The 21,043-nt window shown below is 46.1% G+C and overlaps 1 protein-coding gene across 4 annotated transcripts in view; it reads right to left on the reverse strand.

The window, feature by feature from the left end:
• The window catches only part of HIPK2 (homeodomain interacting protein kinase 2), a 117,846-nt gene that overhangs the window by 27,939 nt on the left and 68,864 nt on the right, over nucleotides 1–21,043 (reverse strand). For 2 of the 4 annotated variants that reach the window (XM_088521597.1, XM_088521595.1), the window contains exons 3-6: nucleotides 4,860–4,983; nucleotides 2,692–2,811; nucleotides 1,888–1,974; nucleotides 904–1,088 (exon numbers count right to left, since the gene is read on the reverse strand). In XM_088521597.1, coding sequence (XP_088377723.1) covers nucleotides 904–1,088; nucleotides 1,888–1,974; nucleotides 2,692–2,811; nucleotides 4,860–4,983 — 516 coding nt within the window. Of the gene's footprint in view, nucleotides 1–903; nucleotides 1,089–1,875; nucleotides 1,975–2,691; nucleotides 2,812–4,859; nucleotides 4,984–21,043 lie in introns of all 4 variants that reach the window. The other 2 variants (XM_088521596.1, XM_088521594.1) reach the window with 1 other exon arrangement.

Genomic DNA, 21,043 nt, shown 5'->3' on the forward strand with positions numbered 1-21,043 from the left:
CTGCTGCACATTAAGAGGGGCTGTCACAAATTAAAAGCCTTTTGTATATAGTGCTAATACTGTTAGCAAACACTGTCATTTTTTATTTATGAACGGTTTCATATGAAACTTACTTTTTCTCCATTTAGCACAGCAATCCATCTCCCTTCTCATCTGCATTACTTTTATCGCTCAGTGTCTATTTATAGGTAACAACACTCAAAGATGTCCCTGCAGGGTAAGGTTGGATCTGAACAGATCAAGCACCCACTACCACCTAGTGAGCACCTGCTCTTATCCGGTGATAGAGCTTTCCCTTTCACAGAGGGAAAACTACCTCAACAGGACCCGACATACCGCAGGTAGCAGCGCCGACACGGGCAGGAGAGCTGATGCACCAAAACCTGCTGCCGAAGCCGAAAACTGAACTTGTTTCCCTGCTGTTTTCTCCTGCAAAGTGGGCTGCCGTGGAGAAAGCGCTTCCTTTAAAAGGCAAGCAGCCCCAAATTGACCCCTGCAAGATGGAAAGGCTCAGGGAGGCAGGGTCGGCTCCCCTAGCAGCTAGGGTTGATTACTGCACCAGCAATCAGGACTATATTACTTTGAGATATACTGATACACTCAGCACTAATTGCATAATTTCCTCTGCATTTTAATGCAAACATATGTAATTATTGAATATTTACATAATGAATGTAGCACATTCTGCACTGTTTTAAATGCCAAGCACCTACAATACAATTCTTGCTGCCTTGAAGCTGGCAATCATCGCTTCTTTTTTAAAGCAGAGAAAGATTAAAAGATTAAAATTTAGGGCTTAAACTTTTTAACAGTGCCCCTCAGATACATCTGCTAGCTCTCAAGCACAACCCTCCTCCCCTTCAACCCCTGATCCAAGACCCACGGGACAGGAAGGCCACATACTGTGTGCTGTGAGGGAAATCAAGCAAGTGTGTCATGGTGACAAAAGGATGGTTCAGAGTTTCGATGGGCGTTATTCTCTTATCGGCATCTATCGTCAACATCTTCTTTAACAGATCTATGAACTCCCGCCGGTCTGCCTTTTCCACCAACATATCGCTTCCTTCCAAATCCGTTGTCATATTCACCTAGAGGAGAGAGGACAAGGATGACAGCTAAAAGGGAAAAGCAGTTGGGCCGGTCTCTGGCAATCCGCGCGTACTCCTGGCTAGCTCACATGTCCTGCACGCTCCCGTATCGGGAAGGGAAGTTGCTGGAGTCACAGGGAGGATGCCGAGGCTGCCAGTCACCCTGTCCCCTGGCTTGTGCATGTCACATCTCCAGACAGACTGGAGCTTGCTTGGGTCAATGGCTAATGAAACACTCAGTCACCCTCCAGTGAGGATGAGCAGCTTCCATGTGGTTGCAGGCAAGCTCTGGCACTTGGTATATTTACCATATAAAGGCCTGTGCAACTGAATACTTAATTATGTGTCCCGCAAGCCAAAAAAAAATGTATAAACATAAATAAAAATTTTCAGTAAGATTATAGGAAACATCTCTATTTATGTATCAGCTGCCAGGAGGAAAAAACCCTCACGTTATTTCATCCACATGTTAAAATCTCTCCTGAGCTCAACCCTCCCTTTCTGCATGCCTGCTAACAAATGCTACAGTATCTGGACTTCCCTGGCAGTTGCAGGCGTTTCACAGCCGTGAGGAATTCACACCAGGAGATGGTACACTCCTAAATAGCCACATTTCACAGACACCATGCTCTTTTAACGGGGTGTATAATTTCAATATTATCATTTTATCAGTGGAGATACTAAAGCAGAGAGAAGTTAAGCACTACGATAGGATACACTGGGAAATCATGTAGTCCCCCTTTGCTGGTGTTGTCCCAAAGCATACGAAACACTCTTGGTTACTCACCAGGGCTCTTACCTGTGCCATATCATCCAAACAGTTGAAAATATACTTCCTCGCTTCCTTCGACTTGATCCCCGTCTCTGCCTCATGGTCATCTGGCGTCTGCTCGGAACAGGAAAGAGGCACTGAGCTGAACTGCCCTGTAACCAGCTACGGGTTATGGGCCAGCTCCAGCCCGTGAGCCACCCTCTTGCCCAAACAGGCAGCCTAAGTGTCATCTCCACCACTTTTATAGGACAGCTTTTGTGCCACTGGGTGTCCCAAAGTGATTTAACTCTTCTTTTTGACTTCAGAGCATCCTCCCAGCTACAGTGGGGACGTGTTTGAGACGCGGCACCTCGTCCTTGCAGCCGGAAGCCCCCTGGCCTCTCTCCACGGGGACGTGCTGCCGAACGCAGCCCCACACGCTGCTACAAGGGACTCGAGGCGCATTTGCATTACTGGCTCTTCCCACTGTTGGGAGTAAAATGCCTGTTTATTTTTGATTTTACGATGTGGTAGATACCACAGCAAATTCTGCCCAAGGCAGGTTTCATTTAAATTACCCATCACTTCACTGATTACTTAGGGGAGACTTTCGGGATATCTCTGGACTTACATCTCCCACAGGGCAGCATCACTGCGCTGATGGGTTGCAGACTTCTGTGGCAAGCTTAGGGTTGCAGACTTGTTATAGGAGTTTTACCTCAGGATCTACCCACTCCATGGCCTGCTCTGCATTGCAAGCAGCAGCATCCAAGCTCTGAGGCAAAGTGAGTGTCTCCTGCCACCTCCAACCAACCATTGCAAGGTAAAATGAACAAGGCAACGTCTTCCTACCTTCAGCCTCCACAAGGGATATGGTGAGTCTGTATCCCTGTTGAAAAACCTTGTAGTCTTCGTCCCTGCACTCAACAAATACTCTGCTGGTAAGCCCTGCGTCTGGGAAATATAGCGGATCTGTAAGAGAAGGGGGAGAAGTCACTGCTCATCCTGGGAAGATCTCTGGGCGTCTTCCTTGAAGGAGGGCAAGCAGGCATTTAAGGCAACAGAAAGTGCATTGCATGTTCAGATCACAAAACAAACAAACAGAAAAACAACCAAACAAAAAAACCCCAAAGCACTAAAAGGAAGGACAGGAAAAAAGAATTCCCCAATGACATTCTTTCGTTTACATCTACAGAAACTTACCCTTAGCATATTCTCCCACAAAGTCTATGACTGAAAGGAGGAAAGCCCCTCGATTTTGGAGGTCAAATGGGAAGACCAACCTAGAGACTGTAACCTATTTTTCACTTGCTTGCATCTTTTTGTGTCTCACACTCTCCTCCAGGAGGTAATTTCAATAATTTGATATTATTTGTGCCTAACTTCTGTTCTTTTTCTTTCCCAGCTGAGAGCACAGGCTCTCCTAGGGGCAGTTTGAAGTTCAAAACAGAAAACTGTGAAGTGGGTGTCTTTGAACTGAGTCGAAATATATATTCAAACAAATCGGTATCCTCACAGCGTGTGAAGTACCTCATCTCCATTGCTTATACGACTTCATTTGTCGTGGAGCTACTTCCATGGATTTGACCTGGCCTGCAGTTAACTAGCATGAAGATGCCACACAATTGTTTACAAGACCTCGGACTTAAATTAACTTATTCTAAGCAGAAAAGGTATGTGATTACATAATTAAAGGCTGACATGACACACGCCTGGGGTGGCACATGGAAACTTGACAGTGGCATTACTCTGTAAAACTTAATATTCCTTTTCTGCAGGAAGTTCTACAGAAGAATGCAAAGCATCTTTGAAAGAAAAGACAGAGAAGGGTTAAAAAAAAAAAAAAAAAAAAAAAAAAAGCTGAAAAAGCCTGTGGTTTCAAAGACTTCGAAACACAACCCTGGCTCACTCCGAGTGCCTTGCTCGGCTCTGCAGCTGCCCAGGCCTAGGTCCCTCCTCCTGCCTCACATGAGGGTTGCAAAGTGACCCTGGCTGTAGTGAAGGGCCGGGTTCAACCCCCGTCTGCCTCCCTGCTCCCCAGGAGCCCTCACTGTACTTCAGCAGAGGAAACTTTGCACCGTGCAGTCTAGCTGCCTAGTACCTACGGTGATTTCTTTTTCAGCTGTGTGCTTTATGATTTTTTTTTTTTGGAGGGAGGAGAAAAGAAATCTACTCTTCATGCTTGGTATGTGATTTTCAAAGGCATGCAAGTTTTTCAGCTATGTCTGATTTCCTTTGGAATTGCTAATGGCACTGCTCCTTACTGCAAGTTATTTCCCTGCCAAATTTCACTTTTTAAGTAGTATTTTTCAGTCAGAGCTTTAAAAAGAAGAGCCAAAACAATATTTTCGTATGTGAGAAACTTATTTATTTATTACTGTGCTCTTTTTTAAATTTTCTAATATAAAAAATATCCCTTTCAGGATACATTTGCAGATAGCTAAGGAGGCTTGTAAAGATATTATTAGACTGGAAACCGTTCTGCAGTCTTGACTCTAGAAGCCGCTGTATGATCTGTTTTAGAACTACAAGTGGGGCATAAAAGTCTATAGGGAGAGAACCATGACAGCTTATATTAACTAGAACACTACACCACTGTGAACATTTGTTTTCTTGTCATTGCTTTTAATATACACCCTCATAAAAGGGACAATGAAATGCAGCAGAGTTCACGCAATCTAACAAATAAACCTTTATTTAATACTTGCTGTTACAGTGGAGAAAGGATGTCTGCTCTGTGCAGTGATTAGAGATGCATACAGAGCTCTCTAGTCAACAGGAACATTTACTCTTGATGGAGGGCTCACTTAGGCGGTCAGTTCCTAAAAGTCATCATACTAAACAACTTATTGGTTACCTAGAATACGACAGGTGGATAACAAAAGAGTTGACATAAGAGGATAGAAATCATATGCAAATACATCCCGTTAGCAAAAGATAAGGTGTTAACATCTGTTCACTCTGACACAAGAAAGAAAATCTGTGCTCTTACCAATATCTAGGGTAACATCTGTACCAACCTGATCATACTCTGAAGCTCCTGGGTATAAAGGCCAGCCCAAGAAGAGTTCTGCAATGACGCATCCCAACGACCACATATCGATTGCTTCACAGAAGGGTAAACCGAGGATGATTTCAGGGGCTCTGCAAAGGAAGAGGTCAGAGCGCGTCAGCATCAGCAACCAGAACGGCCCTGCTCGGCCTGGGCCTCGCATAGAGCTACAGCCAAGAAGAACAAAAGTTATTGCTCCTGCAGAGCCTGGGGCTCCGCTGGCTGCCAGCAAGGTGTCTGTTAACCAAGTGTTAGTCAATCAGTCCTTATCTTTGTAGGAGACTCCTCAAGCACCCTTTAGTCAAAGGGCAGTCCTGCCAGGCCCACACTGCACAGCTCCGCACAGGCCAGAGAGCTTCTGCTTTCTTCATTTGACAGATGGAAAACTGAGGCACGAAAAAGCAAAAGCACAAAAAAAGCATGCCACACATTCAACATCACCCAACAAGCACGTCCCAGGGGGAGATTTGCCCCACTTGTTTTAGGGCAGTTTGAATCTTTCTCCGTTGCTGCTGAAGAGGCCTAGAAGACTAAGTTTGGCAAGCTGACCACACTGCCATGGCCGAGATGAGATGAGATAAATCCTGCCCTTAGTGCCCCAAATACTCTGTGCTTCAAAAGTAACTTTTATCTAGAAGAACTGGGAGTTGCATTTTACATACACTGAACACCCACTATTACAACCGAGCACTACATGTTCCTTCCTTTTCTCACACCAACCCAGACTTCCATGTGCCGTTAAGAACTATAATCCCCATTTTACAAAGGGAACCCTGAGGCTTCTCTCCTGCTGTTATTACAGGTCTTGCAAAACTTTCTTCTAAAGCTGCACCTTCTGCAGTCAGAAAGAAAGAAAAACTTACTTTCTCCAAACCTCTAAGTATAAAAATGAGGGGGAAAAAAAACACCCAGAAGAAAAACGAAAGAAAGAAAACCGAATTCCTTTAAAACTTGCACCATTTTAAAAAGAGCCTTATGACTTCTGGGATTCTGATGCGTATTTTGGAAATGCCTGGGGTTGACTATTGAGCAAAGCAAGTGCCGCTGTCCAGAGTCAGAAATAGGACTCGTGGCTCCCAATTTTCCATCTGCCATCAGGATAAGATCTGACACAAGTGAGATCATCCTAAGGATTACCAATCACAGTGGAAAATGTTACGTTTTAATCACACCATTACACAGTCATGTGAAGACAAGTCTTTAGCCAAGCAAAACGCACATTTCTTTCAAAAAAAAAAAGAAAAAAAAAACAAGTAAATGCCCTGTACCAAGAATCCATATGCATCTTCAGCTCATAAATTTCCCCAAATTTGGATGGACTTGTAATGATAAAAGCCAAAAACGACCTGTTCTCAAGCTAGTAACCCAGAATGTAAAAATTAAGGGAAATGCAGGGATTTTTAACCACAGGGTGCTTTGTGCCATTCCCACACAAAACATTCCAGAAACTTAAATTAAAAAGCAGCCTCCTTGCGCTCTTCTAGTTTCATCTGGGATTGCCACATTCCTACCCCACACTTCCTTTGCTCATCATCACACACTCCTCATTCCAAAACCAATCTCTGCTTAGAAACAAGGGGTTAATTTCCCTCCTCTCCTTCCCATTCTGTCATCCCTGTACACCAGTCGACACCTAGAAAAAGAAAAAACACGCAGAGAGAAAAAGACAGCGACGGTGACCTGAATCTCATTACTATGTAAATCCGGCAGGCGAAGCCATCTGCCTCCCCGTGCCAGCCCTCCGCGCAGCGAGCGACATGGCCCTGGTCACTAATGAGCGCTCAGCCCTGCGCCCGAGATCCCTCCCCCTGGCTCGGGCGGCGGGAGCGGGAGGGTGGACTATCCGTGGGATATTCCTGACGCGACGCTGTCTGCAAACCTCCCTCTTCATCAAACCCGCCGCTCCTGCCGTCATGTGCAGCAGGGATCTCCTCCCTCCGCTCCCCGCGCTGGTGCTGGCAACACCTCCAGACCCACGCAGGAAGGGCTGACTGAGAATCTGAGACTTCAGCATTTCTCGTCGTTTAATCATGAATCTTAGGCTGTCCAGTGGGGTTTCCCATCATAAAGTCCCATCTTCTAGAGCACAGCAATTACGAAAGAACTTCTATTTCATATAAAAAGAAGCTTTGCATCTCCACCGCTGCAAAGGAAAGCATATAACCAAAGTCCACACCACTCAGACACCTCTGAGACAAAGAAGGGAATGGCTTTCATGATTTTAAATTGGACCTATTGTTGCGGGAAGGGGGAAGAGAAGTATTTTTATTTTGCTCTTCAGAAAGTCGGTATCTCCCATGCTATATGTCAAGCTTAGACATTAGCTGCATCTTTGTTCAGCCAGCCCCAACATGAGGCAGCAGAAACCCTGCCTCCCCTCGCACCTCTCTGCTAAAGGGTAACACCACGTCCTGCACAGGAAGGTGCTACTAGTTCAGCATCGAAACAACTTGTCCACTGACAAAATGACTTCCTAACCTCCTTCAGGTAGAAGTTGTTTTATATGGTAATCTGTGGATGCATATTGGGATATCTTCTTCACAGGTATCTTTATCACACAGAATACTTTTCTTAATGCATATACACGTTAACTTTTAAGGACATGGTGAGATCATGACTTCAATCATATATTGTGGCATGGAGTTCCACAGACATCCTGTTGCTCTAAATAACCATGTAAGTCCGTTGTTTAAAACCTAATTTCCCCTTACTAAATTTAAATCCAGCACCCTTCAAATCACATTCCCATGGACAGGGCAAAGGGTGAAAAGTGAGGAACTAGAATCACCTTTCCTTTTAGGACAAGTTATTTTTATCTCTGTGCCATGCTCTCTCCTGGTGGTGAGCTTTCTGAATGAAACAGCTTCTGCCTTCTCCGCTTTCTGTCCCGTGGATGTTTCAAACCATTTTCTCTGCCTGATTCTAATGCTCCTATTCTTGACACGACTATGTAGAGACATGTTGAACAGAACGAGAAACAGTGTTATGTATGAAGATATTCCCCAGACTTATTTTATAGTATTTGCAGAATGATTTTGCATTCCAGTTCTCTCCGAACCTAATATTTTGTTTGCTTTCAGAGTGATACGAGGCATTCCAGCAGATGTTTTATCTGGGAGATCCTCTGAGACGAACACTTCTTTCTCCAGAGAAGCTGTAGTTAATTTAGAATATAGAATTACATAGAAATAGTCGGTTTTGCCTCTTCCAATGTTTACTGCTTTTCACTACTGCACTGACCTGGCATAATGTTGTCTATAATCTAAATTAAGTCCCTTACATATTCCTTGTTACTTTCTATAGCCTAACCTAAACAATTCTGTGGTGTCTGCACACTTAAGCACTTCACTGCTGGTCTGCCACTTTTTAACGAATAATTAATACATTAAGCATCTCTGGTCCTTGTGGATACAGGCCATTCCACAACTGACCCCTTTCATTCCTAAAAGCACTCAGATTTAGCTCAGCCACTTTACAAATGGTATAATTTTCTTTCTCCAAAGGGAAAGAAAACATTTTCATGTCTTTGCCAGTTCTTATGTGGGATTTCTCTGTTCTTAAGCTGGCAAGGCTATATAACAGGGTAAATTACTCTATTAAACTGTGCACGTCAGCGTATTGTAATGATAAATAAATCCAAAGGACAACTCACATGGCAACAGGTAATTTCTCCTGGAATGGCACTGTGTGGTTTATGCTGCTTTCAGTAAGTATCTTCAGGGCTGCCCAGGGAGGAGCTTTATTCTGATAATATTACTTGTTTTACCACAGAGGCACCAAGCCTTCCGATTTGGGTGGTGATCGAGATGGTTTCAAGCCACGCAATAGCAGCTCACTACCAGACACCTCCGTGCATGCAGGAACATTTACATTGACCCTTCTTGGCCAGATTTTGACGGTGCCTCAGAAACGCTCTCTGAACAGTAATTCCAGCTTCCAATATCAGACACATGGAGAGAAAACAGAAAACTTCAACCTCCCAACCTTGATCTCCCACAAGCTGTCTTAGATGTCTTTCAAAGAGAGGTAGAGCTGAGCTTGCAGCTCACACAGATCTCATCCCTGGGGACTGACGATTTCAAACCCACTCACCATTAAGCTGGGGGAGACCCAACGCCCCTGCCAAAAGGGCCCCAAAAGGGGATCTCCAGGAGAGATGCAGCCAGCTCATCCCCACTTCCCACATCTCCTGCCTCTTCTCCGAGCTGAATCACCACCCTGGGCAGCCAGGGGTGACCCATGCCTTGGCTCAGCACTAGCTCCTTCTGCAAACTCCCCATTGCGCTGGATCCAAAGCCAAAGAGCTGCTGGGGCAGGCAAGGGAGCGCTTACGGTGGCAGCAGAGGGTCCTCAGGCCGTCAGCGCCCAAAAGGCACAAGTGCCATCTCCTCATTTACGTGCACCTCACATCTGACCCCGTCCTGCCTTTAAGGCCTGCTGCTGGCGCAGTATTTACTTGAGCAACCCTGCTCGGTGGCAGGGTAATTTCATTGTCTGCTGTTTCTGTCAGGAAAATTAATTACCAGTCTAGCTCCCTGGCTTTTTCACCCACACATCACAGGGCATTAAAAACAAACGCCAAGAAAGAAAAAAAAACAAAGAATCATTTCCGCAGACTTTTTTGGAGAACGCATCTCTTGCTGAATAACAAAATTCCCTTGCTAGCTGCCGCCTCCGGGGTAGCGCGCGGCCTTTGGTCGGCTCCTACAGGTTAAGCATGACTGCCTCAGCATAGTTTCTCCTTGACACATATATGTCCCAGACAAAAATGTCATTCAAAGCTTGACCAATACTGTATCATACGGCATATACTCAGCCCTGAGTTCACGGAAAAGAAGAGTGCATAGCACGCTTTTTTTTGGCCCTCTGTACATCTCAGATCCAGAGTCATTTCTCAGCGCACAGCTGGGAATGGCAACAGGTCCACATTTTGGAAGCAAAGTGCTCTTCCTGCACTACCTCCACCACCGTGCCACGCTTTCTGAACACAAGGACACCTAGAAGGGGTGCCGTTCTCCAAAACTGATGACTCCCATGAGCAAAACCTTCCTTTGCTCCAGGGTTGCACTGCTTTGGATTTCCCATGTGTAAAAACACCAACTGTCAGGGCTAGAGATTATCATCTACAAGCAGCAGCTACTTGTTCTCACTCATTCATTCACCTTCTCCAAGTGATGGCCAGGAGAACTGCTACAGGTGCCCCCTGTGCAAATCGTTGGCCAGGGCAGTTGTGCTCACCCTGCACCTCAGTCCCACTGCCAGACCACAGCATCTCCCCCTGCTTTCCAACTGCTGAAGTCTTCTCTGTCAAGGAGCCCATACGGAAGCACAGCAGGAACCCACAAAACCCTACACTCATACGGCAGGAACCCCTATCGAGGTGGTGCAGAGCACTCATTATGGCCTCACTGAACAGCAGTGGTTCCTGGGCCACCCTGGGACGCCCCAAGGCTGCAGAATCAGTGTGTCCCGGTCACACTGTCACATCCGGACCAGCAGAAAAGCTCATGCCCAGCTGCTCAGTTATGGCCTGGAAATTGGAGTGCCATAAAACAATTCAGCTGCAATGCTGGAAATTTTAATTGACACAGTTGTATTAACAAGGGAGGGAACGACCTGTTTAGCAGCACTACGATATCTATCAGAGTATACTGAGTACCCCTCAAGTGTTTTTTTTTTTTTTTTTTTTTTCCTGGTAAAGAAGGGCAGTGCCCTAAAGGGTCTATCAGCATGGGCCCTGTCTCATGGGCCAAACCTCCCTACAGCCGGTTTCTAGCAGTGCCTGGGACCGTAGCAGAGAGCCTGTCCCCGGGCAGGGTCCACCCGCACAACCACCACTAGAGGGTAGCTCCAGCACTGCATTGCTCACGTTGCCCTCATCCATCCCCGGAGACGACTGGCCTGTAATACTCAAACAAAAAACGTGTATCAGCTCAGAGGACTGGAAGCTGTATCCACTCAGCCTTCAGCGCTGGTTTATATTTCAGGACACAAATATAAACGGGAAGCTGGTAACAAGTGAGGCACCACGGGGGGTTTATCCTGGGATCTGCCTTGTTTAATGTCTTTATCAATGACCTGCAGGAGGAGGTGGAGGTTTGCCAGTGACAACGTGCCGGGGGAACCTGTCGATATGTTCAAGGGCAGGGCTGCCACCCAGAGAGATGAAAAAGCCAGGCTGGAGACCGGGGAGTGATAAGTCCCCCTAGTCGGCATGCGGGACACAGGACCCAGATGCTGCGTCCACCTCTAGCCCTTCTTCTACATGGACAAACAGCCCTTCACTACATGGACTATGTGACAGGGACACGTTGGTGGCTGGAGCAGCTTCCTGCAAGGAGAGGCCTCGGGAGCTTCTGCACCTGCGAGTGGTTCAGAGGTGGGAGCACCTGAAGCAGCCCCAGTGCCTACGAGGGGCCCGGAAGAAGAGGGTGCTTGGCTCTGTATTGGGGTGGACAGTCGGAGAACACAACGACAGACATGAGGGGAGTGTCCAGCAAGGCAAACACCCGCACTGCGTAGCATAATTATCAAACAGGCTTCAGAAAACCATCGTTACTAAGGGTATTTCATAGCAAGTAAACCATAAAAGCAGACTAGACCACTTGTGTCCCTAAAGCTCTACCAGAGCGCTGACAACTACGGGTGAAAACACTCCAGAGAAGCGTATCAGACACTCACAGGGCTAGTATGGACTCCAGGAGGCCATTTGCTCCCTCCCTACCGGGCTAGAGGAGCAGCTATACGCCGCCTGTGCCACTCCTGGCAAGCCTTCATCCAGCTTGTTCTTGCAGACCTCCCGTGACGGAGAGCCCATCAACTTTGTGGTGCCCCAAAGGACCTCACCTCTTGTTTTAAGGAATAATACAGCTGCACATGCCTGACTTTATGCCGTACTTTTAATTAAAGCTTGTTGTCAATCTGACATCAATGTAATACATGTGGAAAAACACAACATCTAGCACAACTGTGTTTATATCCAGCTTTCTGCCAGGCTTCGCTTCCTCCCCTCCTCGCCCTCCCTCTGCTCTCCAATATATATTCAGTACCTATAACCTTGTTTACTTCCCTCTCTCCTGCTGCTGCTTTTTTCTGCCTCATCCTTCCTGCTCTCTGCATGCGCCGCTCACGGACGATGAGAGCGATGAATAACATGCACAGAGCCTGGGAAAGCTAAGGTGGGTGCCCACCCTGAGGCTGCAAACGCTCGGGGGCGAGCGGGCAAACGCGGGCCCAGCGCTCGCGGCTTCGCCAGCCCGGCGTCGTATGGACATGTCCACACCGGGCACCCAAGGGGGACCGCGATGCTCCGCTGCAGGGCTCTGGAGGGAAGGAATTTGCATGGCTTCATCCTGGACCGTTTTCAAGCTACCTGCAGCAGCGCGTCCCGTGCACATGCCATTGCCACACGCCAACCTTGGGGATAAAACACCTGGATTCAGCTACAAATCTAGGAGACTGGGTATAAACAGGAGGTGGGAGGAATAGATTACAGGTCTCGTGGGTCTCCTCCTCTCCCCCTGCCCCTTCCTTTCCCTGCTGCTTTCCCTGCTCTGCTCTCACCCAGCTTCAAACTGCACTGAAGCTGGACAGGACCTGAAAGAAACCCCTCTGTTCTCCTCAGGAAGGGTGGGCAAGCAAATTACTAAGGCCCTGAGCTGCAGGAAGGCAGCACAGCTGTTTGTGGAAACAAGACAAAAGATTTAGAAACAGTTGCTTTTTTTTCCCCCTCTCCCATGTCAGGCTGTTTACAGAAGCCAAGGGATGAAATTTTGCAGACAAAAACAGTGAGAGCAGCCTGTCAGTCTTGGAGGGAGGGAGGGAAGCAGGGGAGCGTGGGCTTCTTTCAGGATTATGGATCATTGCTAAATTGCTCTATCAATTATTAAACCTATCACTCAAAGCGCAGGAACCAAAATATAGCAAATAAAGCCTTTCTCATCCTCTCTCCACCAGCTGCTCTCCTCCTCCTAAAGCCAGAGGGGAATGAAAATTCCCATAGTTTATATTTTATAAACGTCATTTTCCCTGTGCCTGGAAAATAAAGGCCCTTTCGGACAAGGTACAATAGAGTGGAGCCTGGGGCAGGAAGATATTAAAGGAGGACTTGCCCTGTCTATTAGCAGACCCTAGGAATAAAACAAAATCATCCCAATCAATGTGACTTCCTAGTGCCCACAGGTTAAAGCATTTATCTGCAGATAAATCAAGAGGCGGGCAGCAGCCATAGGTAGCTGAGAGCTCCCGCTTGCCCTTGCCACAGGGGGGCACAGGCAGCGCGATCCCACCAACGCATGGGGCACAGGCAAGAACTCGGCCTCTGGTTCGGCTAGCAGCACTGCGGAGAGAAAAGCTGCCAAGAAACACGATGGATCCGAGAGGGCATGCTATGGTTGGCAGTGCTGATACGGACCAGAAAGAAGGAAGGAGGAACACGACCTGATATCCAGGGGAAAAAGGCTGCCACGTGGCTGCCAAACGTCTGAGTGGACATAGCCGTGTCTAATACACTAATATGCAATTTCTGGAGTCTCCAGTTCAGCAAAGCCCTTTAACATATGTGAATACTTACCTGAGTTCTGGTGAAGGAGGGGGAAATGGTTAAAGTTAAGTGCACATTTCAGTGCTTTGCTGAACCCGAATCCTCTGGTAAGCCCTTCTTGCACTTCATCTTGGAATCTTAAGAGGCAAGAGAAGCTATTAAGCCCCATAAGGGGAAAGAAAGCTGGGTTTTGGTTCAGCCAAGAGACACACTAAGCTCATCCCAGCCCAGAGAGCATCTTTGAATATCCCTGGAGGAAGCCCTACCAAGCAGATCACAGCCATGCTTGCCTATTTGGACTCAAAAAATGCAGAATCTGTCAAGTTCAGCAGAGGTGCTCAAGGCTGAGTGCCACTATCACCACCCGCGGCGCCTGCTAGCTCCATGCTAACACCCCACGTACACATGGGGTGATGCACATACAGCCACAATCGACACGAGTGTGACCTCTGGTTGTTCTCTGAAACAAAGGGCACTGCACAGGGGGCCAGACATGGGTTTTCCCAAGTTACGGAAGAAATCAGAGAACAGAAAAATCTTAATTTGAAAACAAAAGCCCTGTCCCTGCCAGGCAGTGAAGGGCTTAGCCACAATATATTGGGTGCAGAGATCCCCTGAAGGAGGCATCGGATCAAGAGGGGCACAATGCCAGTTATGGGCTTGCACTCACGCCGCTGCAACGAAAGCGTAATTCTCCCTCCACTTTCCCACCCGTCCTATGCAATTTATGCAAATCCAAACTGGTCTCGTTTCCCGCAGAGCCAAATGCCAACCAATGCCAAAGCTGGCTCCAGCTTTTCGTTTTCCTTTTCAAATCTATTGTTTTCTCTGTTGAATATTTAAGTTCTTTTTTTTGTTGTTGTTGCTGCTCTTATGTTTCTTTGGAAAAGAAAGAATAATTTCAAAAATCCCGAAGCACAGAGATGCAGTCAAGAGTCTTCTTGTCACATATGGCCTCCCATTCTTCCACACTCAGCTCCATCCCAATCCCTTACCATCACTATTCAGAGGCGGGTCACATACCTGCCAAGCGAACCTCCTTGGATTTGATTTGTAACATTCCCCAAGATCCCCGTTCAGAGCAAATACTGGAAGTTGCACCATGTTGTACGCCACGGTTTATGGCATTAGCCTGAATATCAAGCCAGCTGTCAATATAAGGCTCCGAATGCTTTCTAGCCTGGCAAACATGGATACGAACCAGACTCAAGCTGTGATCCCAAGGTTGGCTTCACAGAGCAGCTTGAAGGTCTCAGGCTAAAGTGTCAAGTTACTACAGTATGCCTACAGATTTTTCTTTAATCATGTCCATTAGCCGCTTTTTAATTAAACAAGAAAAGATGGACAAAGACAAAAATAAAATACTTATCCTGCCGGCTCCTCTGGGAAAGGAACACTGCCCTTTACTTATCTCTGAAGAGCCACAGATTTAATATTATTATTAGTTAGCAACCATTTGTATTGCCGTAGCATGCAGTCCCAGTGGATACTGGAGCCCCATAATGCTAGACATTATAACACGACGTGCTAAGAGACTGTGTCTATTCCAGGGAATTTATGATCTAAAAAGACCCGTGATGACACTGGAATGGATTGGTGGTTCAATCCGCCCAAGATGATACGGAGAGATAGCAGCAAAGCCAAGAAAAGAGACAGGGTCCTTCAGAAAGTGTCATCTCTCTCAGACCACAGCGCCTTCTGTTCATGACATTCAGGAATAATAATAATGAGGATGCACAAATTCAATTTTTTTTTTCAAGGCAGATAGTTACTACTGAGGCAAGGCAGATTTTGAGGTGAAATGACCTGTAAATATCATGCAGTAAGACAGTGGTTGTGTCAGGAACACAGTCTGTGAAATCCAAGGCCCAATTTAACGCCCTGCTCAGTGGCTCAGCGTCCTACCCAGGCCACAGAGACTGCTTGCTCTAACAAGAAGTTTTATATAAGCTCCTGCAGACCAAACAACTGGGAGGTACACAGGGCTAGGAACGAACCAAGTACCCCAGAGCACACTGAAGTTGTCTTTTTTTTCTGCTCTAGAGGGTTGAAATCTTCTGAATTTAAGTCAAGTCCTACTAGAATAAAGAGGCGACGCAGCAAAGGGTCGAGCATATGATAAAAGCTCCCTGTACAAATAGCAGGACACAGCACCGAGGGGAAAACATTCTCCTTTCACAAAATTACCAAAATACAAATTCATTCTGAATGTAGCTTCTTTTTATTGATTTTTTACTAGAGATAACATCTGGAAATTTTAATTGGGGCCCTATTATGCAAGCTGCTGTAGAAAAACAACAACAACAACAAAAAAAAAACACAAGAAAAACAGTCCCTGTCCTAAAAGAAAGTCTAAGTAGAGATCCCTGGAAATGCAAACTCTGGGACTTGTTGCTAACCATCTGCTCAGGTGGCATCTGCAGCCGGACGGCACCAAGGGCAATGGCAGCCCCGCGAGCAGCCCGTGCCGCATCCGCAGCGGGGCCGCCCAGCTCCCTGCCACGCTGCACCGTCCCCCTGGGCCACGTCCCCCACGCTCTGCCCTTCCGTTCTCCCCACTTGGCAGCCCCTCGCTCCAAACATCATCCGAAGGTCCCCTCCTCTTCCATCACTCCCCTGAGATTTTCATCATACCCCGAGCCTCCTCTTGCTGCATCTCATTTGCCCACTGTCTACAGCAAGGTGACAGGGCAAGCCACCTCTAGAATGACATTTGCCATAAATACCTTCTTCTGCCTCCCCATGGCAAAAAAAAAAATGGTGAGAAACAGTTTTTTGTTTTTTATTTTCCTCTGGATTTCCTAGTCCATGAAACCAAGTGAGTCATAACCGCTCTGCAGCTCAGAGTGGGTACAGACGAGCATAACAAGCAAAGAAAATAGCAGAGGACTCCCCAAACCTTGTAGTGCCAGCACAGCAAAAGACATTTTCAGACACAACTCCACCAAACACCCTGCTCGGAAGGCACCAGCCGTGGCGCAACCAGGGCACAACCGAGCACAGCCCTGAGCTGCACAGGTCCACGGTGCTCCCAACCAGACCTTACCCTACACACAGCTGGGGCTACAACAATCCAGGACAGAAGGTGACAGGTCCCCAGATGTCGACCACCCTTTGTCCGGGTGTAGAGGAGAACCCTTGAGGTTGTACCACGGGAACAACTCTGCTTTTAGCCTTTAATGGGAAGCTCTCGACAGAAGCCTGACAGAAAAACAAAATATGAGCAAGAATGCATCTGTGCTTCAAGTGTTTAGAAGGAACAGCAATGCCTGGAGAAAGCAACGCTTCAGAAAGACTTTACAATAAATTCTTTCACAAAGTGAGTTCATTCTTCACTTAAAATAATTACATGGAAAGTTCAGTTGTTCTCCAGCACATCGCTGCACCGGAGCAGGAGACTAAATTCAATCATTAAAGTGTGAAGCAGATGAATTTAAATCCATAGTAAGTGCAAATTTCAACACAATTTTAAAGTAAGGAGTCGCTCCCAACACCTTCATAATATGTCAACACATAGTCATATATTTGTTTCTGGGACTCTTCAAATGTCTCCTTTTACAGTTTCTTTTTTTTTTTCCTTGCCAAAACAAATTCTTAAAGTTACCCTGGTGTTCTGAAAAAATATAAACATTTTTTGCATGTTAAAATCTTAGGTGGCCATGGCATAGAAATTTTGGATATACAAAACTTGCGGGGGAAAAATGTCACACAAAATAAACTTTTCCTTCACTTAGCCACAGAAGAACGGAATTTGGAATGATTCCCATCTGATTAATTTTAACTTCTAATTTGTCCTTGAATCTCACTGCAGTACGGATGTCATTTCTTAATTTGACTGTTTTACAAGTAGCCAGTACTGTCCTTGCAAAGGGTGAAGAAATCCTCATATATCAGGAATGCTTTTGGCGAAGGGGAAGTTCAGCAATTACTCCAGAGAAATAAATACAACAATCAAAAGCATTTCCTAGGACATGAATGCAAAGATCCACCCTCTCTTAAAAGAAAGGGCTCCCTTATGTATACATCCATATCTTCAATTATCACAACTGCATGTAAACCATTTAGCCTTCTTATAAGTCAACCACACAGTTCAAGAGCACTTCCTGGCATTCTTCAAATTCTTTTACATGCTGCAGTTTTATCTGAAGCACATCATGTGCTGCCCTCTGAAAGGCCTGGACCAAACCAAGTATCTTCCTCCTTCCTGGCGGAGTTCAGGGTTTACAAACGTTGCTGCCGCCCTCGGGAATTTCATTGCCCAAGGGCTACCGTAGAAATTACTGATGCACTGAGGAAATTTGGGCTTGATACGTAAAAGCCATGGTGTATTCAAGCAGCAGGGGAGGTGAAGGGAGGAACATCTCCACTTACGGAGGCTTTTTCTAGTCCCATGCCATGGACCATAGGCATATAAACGTACCACACCAACATCCCAAACATCCCAGCCCAAGCAGCCTCCTTCCCGCTACCACAAATCTTCGTGTTTACCTCAGCATTCAGGTCCTATCGCCTGGCTCACTGCACTTGCCCTCATTTCTGTCCCCAAAGCTCCACCTCTTTCTTATTTTAGTTCTTGAGATTGCTCTGTTTAACTGGAAACTCAGGAAAAGTCAGTGCCATTTTTAGTGACTCTACTTCGCGTCACCCCGGTGGATAACCCATCTCTGATGGGGAAGGGGCAGGATGGAAGGGTCTCATCACCAGGTGTATCTAATTACCTCCAATATGACTTACCACCAACACGTGGCAATACTTAGGGTGCAATAATAAGGCCATACATGAGCGCTTTGCTAACAAACAAGATGGGAAAGGGACTAACTATATCTCCTCTGTTATTCTAAGGGGAGGTTCACAAGAAGGTTAGCGAGAAAACAATGTAGGCCATCGATCACAGAGACGGCTCCCCCCCAAAGGTTAGCGCACGCTCCAGCCTCATTTTTCACATCTACAATTACCCCGCAGCCTCTTCCCGACGCCTCTCCCGAGCTCCCACCCACTGCCAGGCACCAAATGCAAGCCAGCACCACTGCTGCTTATTAATTAGGCTTTTTGTTGAAACGTGTCGTTACTGCCCTGCAGCTCGCCACGGCAGCCGAAGGATTAAGCGGCCCAGTTTCGGTGATGCCCATAGAGACGCACGGCAAGGAAAGGGAGCTGGGCGGGTTCCCCACCTTCCGAGCGTGCTGTGTGAGAAGTTCTCACCCCTCCGCAGGGTCTGCAGAGGTAGCAGTGGGATGGAGGTAGGGTGAAAGCAGGTTTGGGAGGTTGCAATGCGATACAAGGTGGAGGTATTTTAGGGAAGACTGTTTCCATTCATGGAACGTCCAGTTTTGCTTTAGGATCTTTGTCTATGGGAAACAAAACGCCACTACTGCTGAACATGATTAGCACCTCTTAATTCTATTCCAAACAGTGCATCTCTAAAACCAGCATTGCTGGGCTCCATGTTTACTGCGTCTCCCCTGTGTTGGATCTGATTTGTTCAATTTAAAAGAAAAATTATGATGATTTCTAAGCGTCAATTCTGCAAAGCCAATCAGGCTTCAGGGGACACACTGGAATCATCTCTTTCACATTTGTGCATGAGGCAACCAAATTAGAGGTGGGCAGGCGAAACACAAGGCAATGATTTGAATACAATGAATTTGCAGGGAGCTCAGTGTGCTTCTATTCAAAGTACAGCATCATGTTTCTGATGTAGGGAAGCCTGAGTTTCTCTTATTTTTTTACACTATTTTCTTGCTTTGGGGAAACCTAAAATAGCCTCCTTTGAGAACCAGTGCTCTACAATCACTATTTCCTCCTTCTGCAGTATTTCTGGTTCCAGGATTTTCAGTTGTGGAAGAGTAGTAAACACGTATATAATAAAGAAACCTTCTACTGCAGCAACAACAGTGAGAAATACTGCAAGCCTGAGATCTGAGAAGTATGGTCCATTGTTCTTTTTTTCTATCCCATCAGAAATTATAATTAAGTCATGCTCTAACAATACTAAATCATTATTTTCTAATTGTAACCATATCTGCAGCACAGCTCGATGTTGACGCAGAGGGAAATTGAAAAAAAAAAAGTTGCTGACAAAAGTGAAAAGCCTGCATGACAAATGCCATGCTGAGATACAAAGTTGTATGAATTTCCTGTTATGGACCACAAAAGTTCATACCCAGTTGAGGTTCATGAAGAAAGAATCACATTGGAAAAGCAGTCCTAGGAGTCTCAAGAGGAAGCAAAACATATGATTTCTTTCACGAAAAAGAAACACAGAACAGTGAGAGCCCTGACCATTCCACAGAGTTTGCTAAGCCCTGAGGTACCCATCTCAGGATCCTGATGAAAACCTAGATACTGGTAGGATCCAGAAAAAAAACAAAGATCGCTTATACAGACAACAAAAACTGAAAGTGAGGATCTATTCCTCTCTAAGGATAAAACACTGGATCAGACATTACCATGTGCAACTGCACCAACACAGTCAAACATGCTTCCAGATACTTGTAAAGGGATCAAAATCAGAGCATCAGCCTATCTCGAAAGCTTTATTTCTGGGTTGATCCACAACGGACAACAGAGGACACTGGAAAAAATCCACAGTGAACTACAACAGGCAGAAGCTCCCATGTCTCTGCAATCCTGTCCTAAATCTTCCCTTCTCAAGCTGCTCAGGGATCCTGGCCTTTTCTCCAACACCATCCCTTGCTTCCCAAAGCCTTCGAGCACACTCTGCCTTCTCCCAAGATTATCCTTCATCAGACATCCAAGAAAGTAGCCTCCATGTCCAGCTGCTGCCAACAGTCAGAGCTCCTTGGAAGCCACCAGAGCAAAAGTTACCTACACGTGTGAGGGCTGCTCTGCATTTCCACCTGAATGGGAGATATTTAAAGCTTCTCTTCCTGAGGATGCCCTCAAAATCCTGAGGGACAAGAGGAGAACAGAAGAGCCCTTATTGTTTCCACGGTGATTTCTAAGAAAAAGTGAGGGTCACACACAAGCTGAGCAATGGGAATTTTCTTCCCTCCCATTTAAGTCAATTTACATTTTTTCACAGGTCTGTGATTTACCCCTGAATGTGTGTTAGGGGATCCCTCTTGGTTACTTTTAAAAATTTCTATTGTTTATTTATTTGCTGCAGAAACACAGAACAAACAACAGAGCCGTACAGAGCCATGCCGTCCCAAGTGGAGCAAAAGAGGCAAAGACTCTTCAGGATTCATACAGACCCCCTGAGAATCCCTTTCACTCTATTTGTTAGAAAAATCCCTGCTTTTCCACTCTTCCTTGAAGCAGGAAACTAGATGATTAATTAGCTGATGCTTGTAAAGCACTTTGAAGATGAAAAGTCTTATTTTTATTTTCAAGTCTCTCCAAAGTGAAAAAAAAACTAAATAAATAAATAAAAGGCCACTGAAGAACTTCTGCTTTAACCAAACAATTCTGTGAGCAGCAGAACCAAAGGGGTTTGGTCTCCTATGAGCTGCAGTTCTCAGCACTGAGCTCCTGTGCAGAGAGACTGCTTTTAGTTTTTGCCCCCCGCCGCCGTTTTTATTTTTCTTTTCTGCATCCTTGGCACCTCGTGGATGCAGGCAAAGCAAGAGGCACACGGTCCTGCAGGC

Source organism: Tinamus guttatus, unplaced genomic scaffold, assembly GCF_059628265.1.
Source record: "Tinamus guttatus ecotype Peru unplaced genomic scaffold, ASM5962826v1 Tinamus_guttatus_pri_ptg000125l, whole genome shotgun sequence".
In the NCBI taxonomy this organism is placed as follows: Eukaryota; Metazoa; Chordata; class Aves; order Tinamiformes; family Tinamidae; genus Tinamus; species Tinamus guttatus.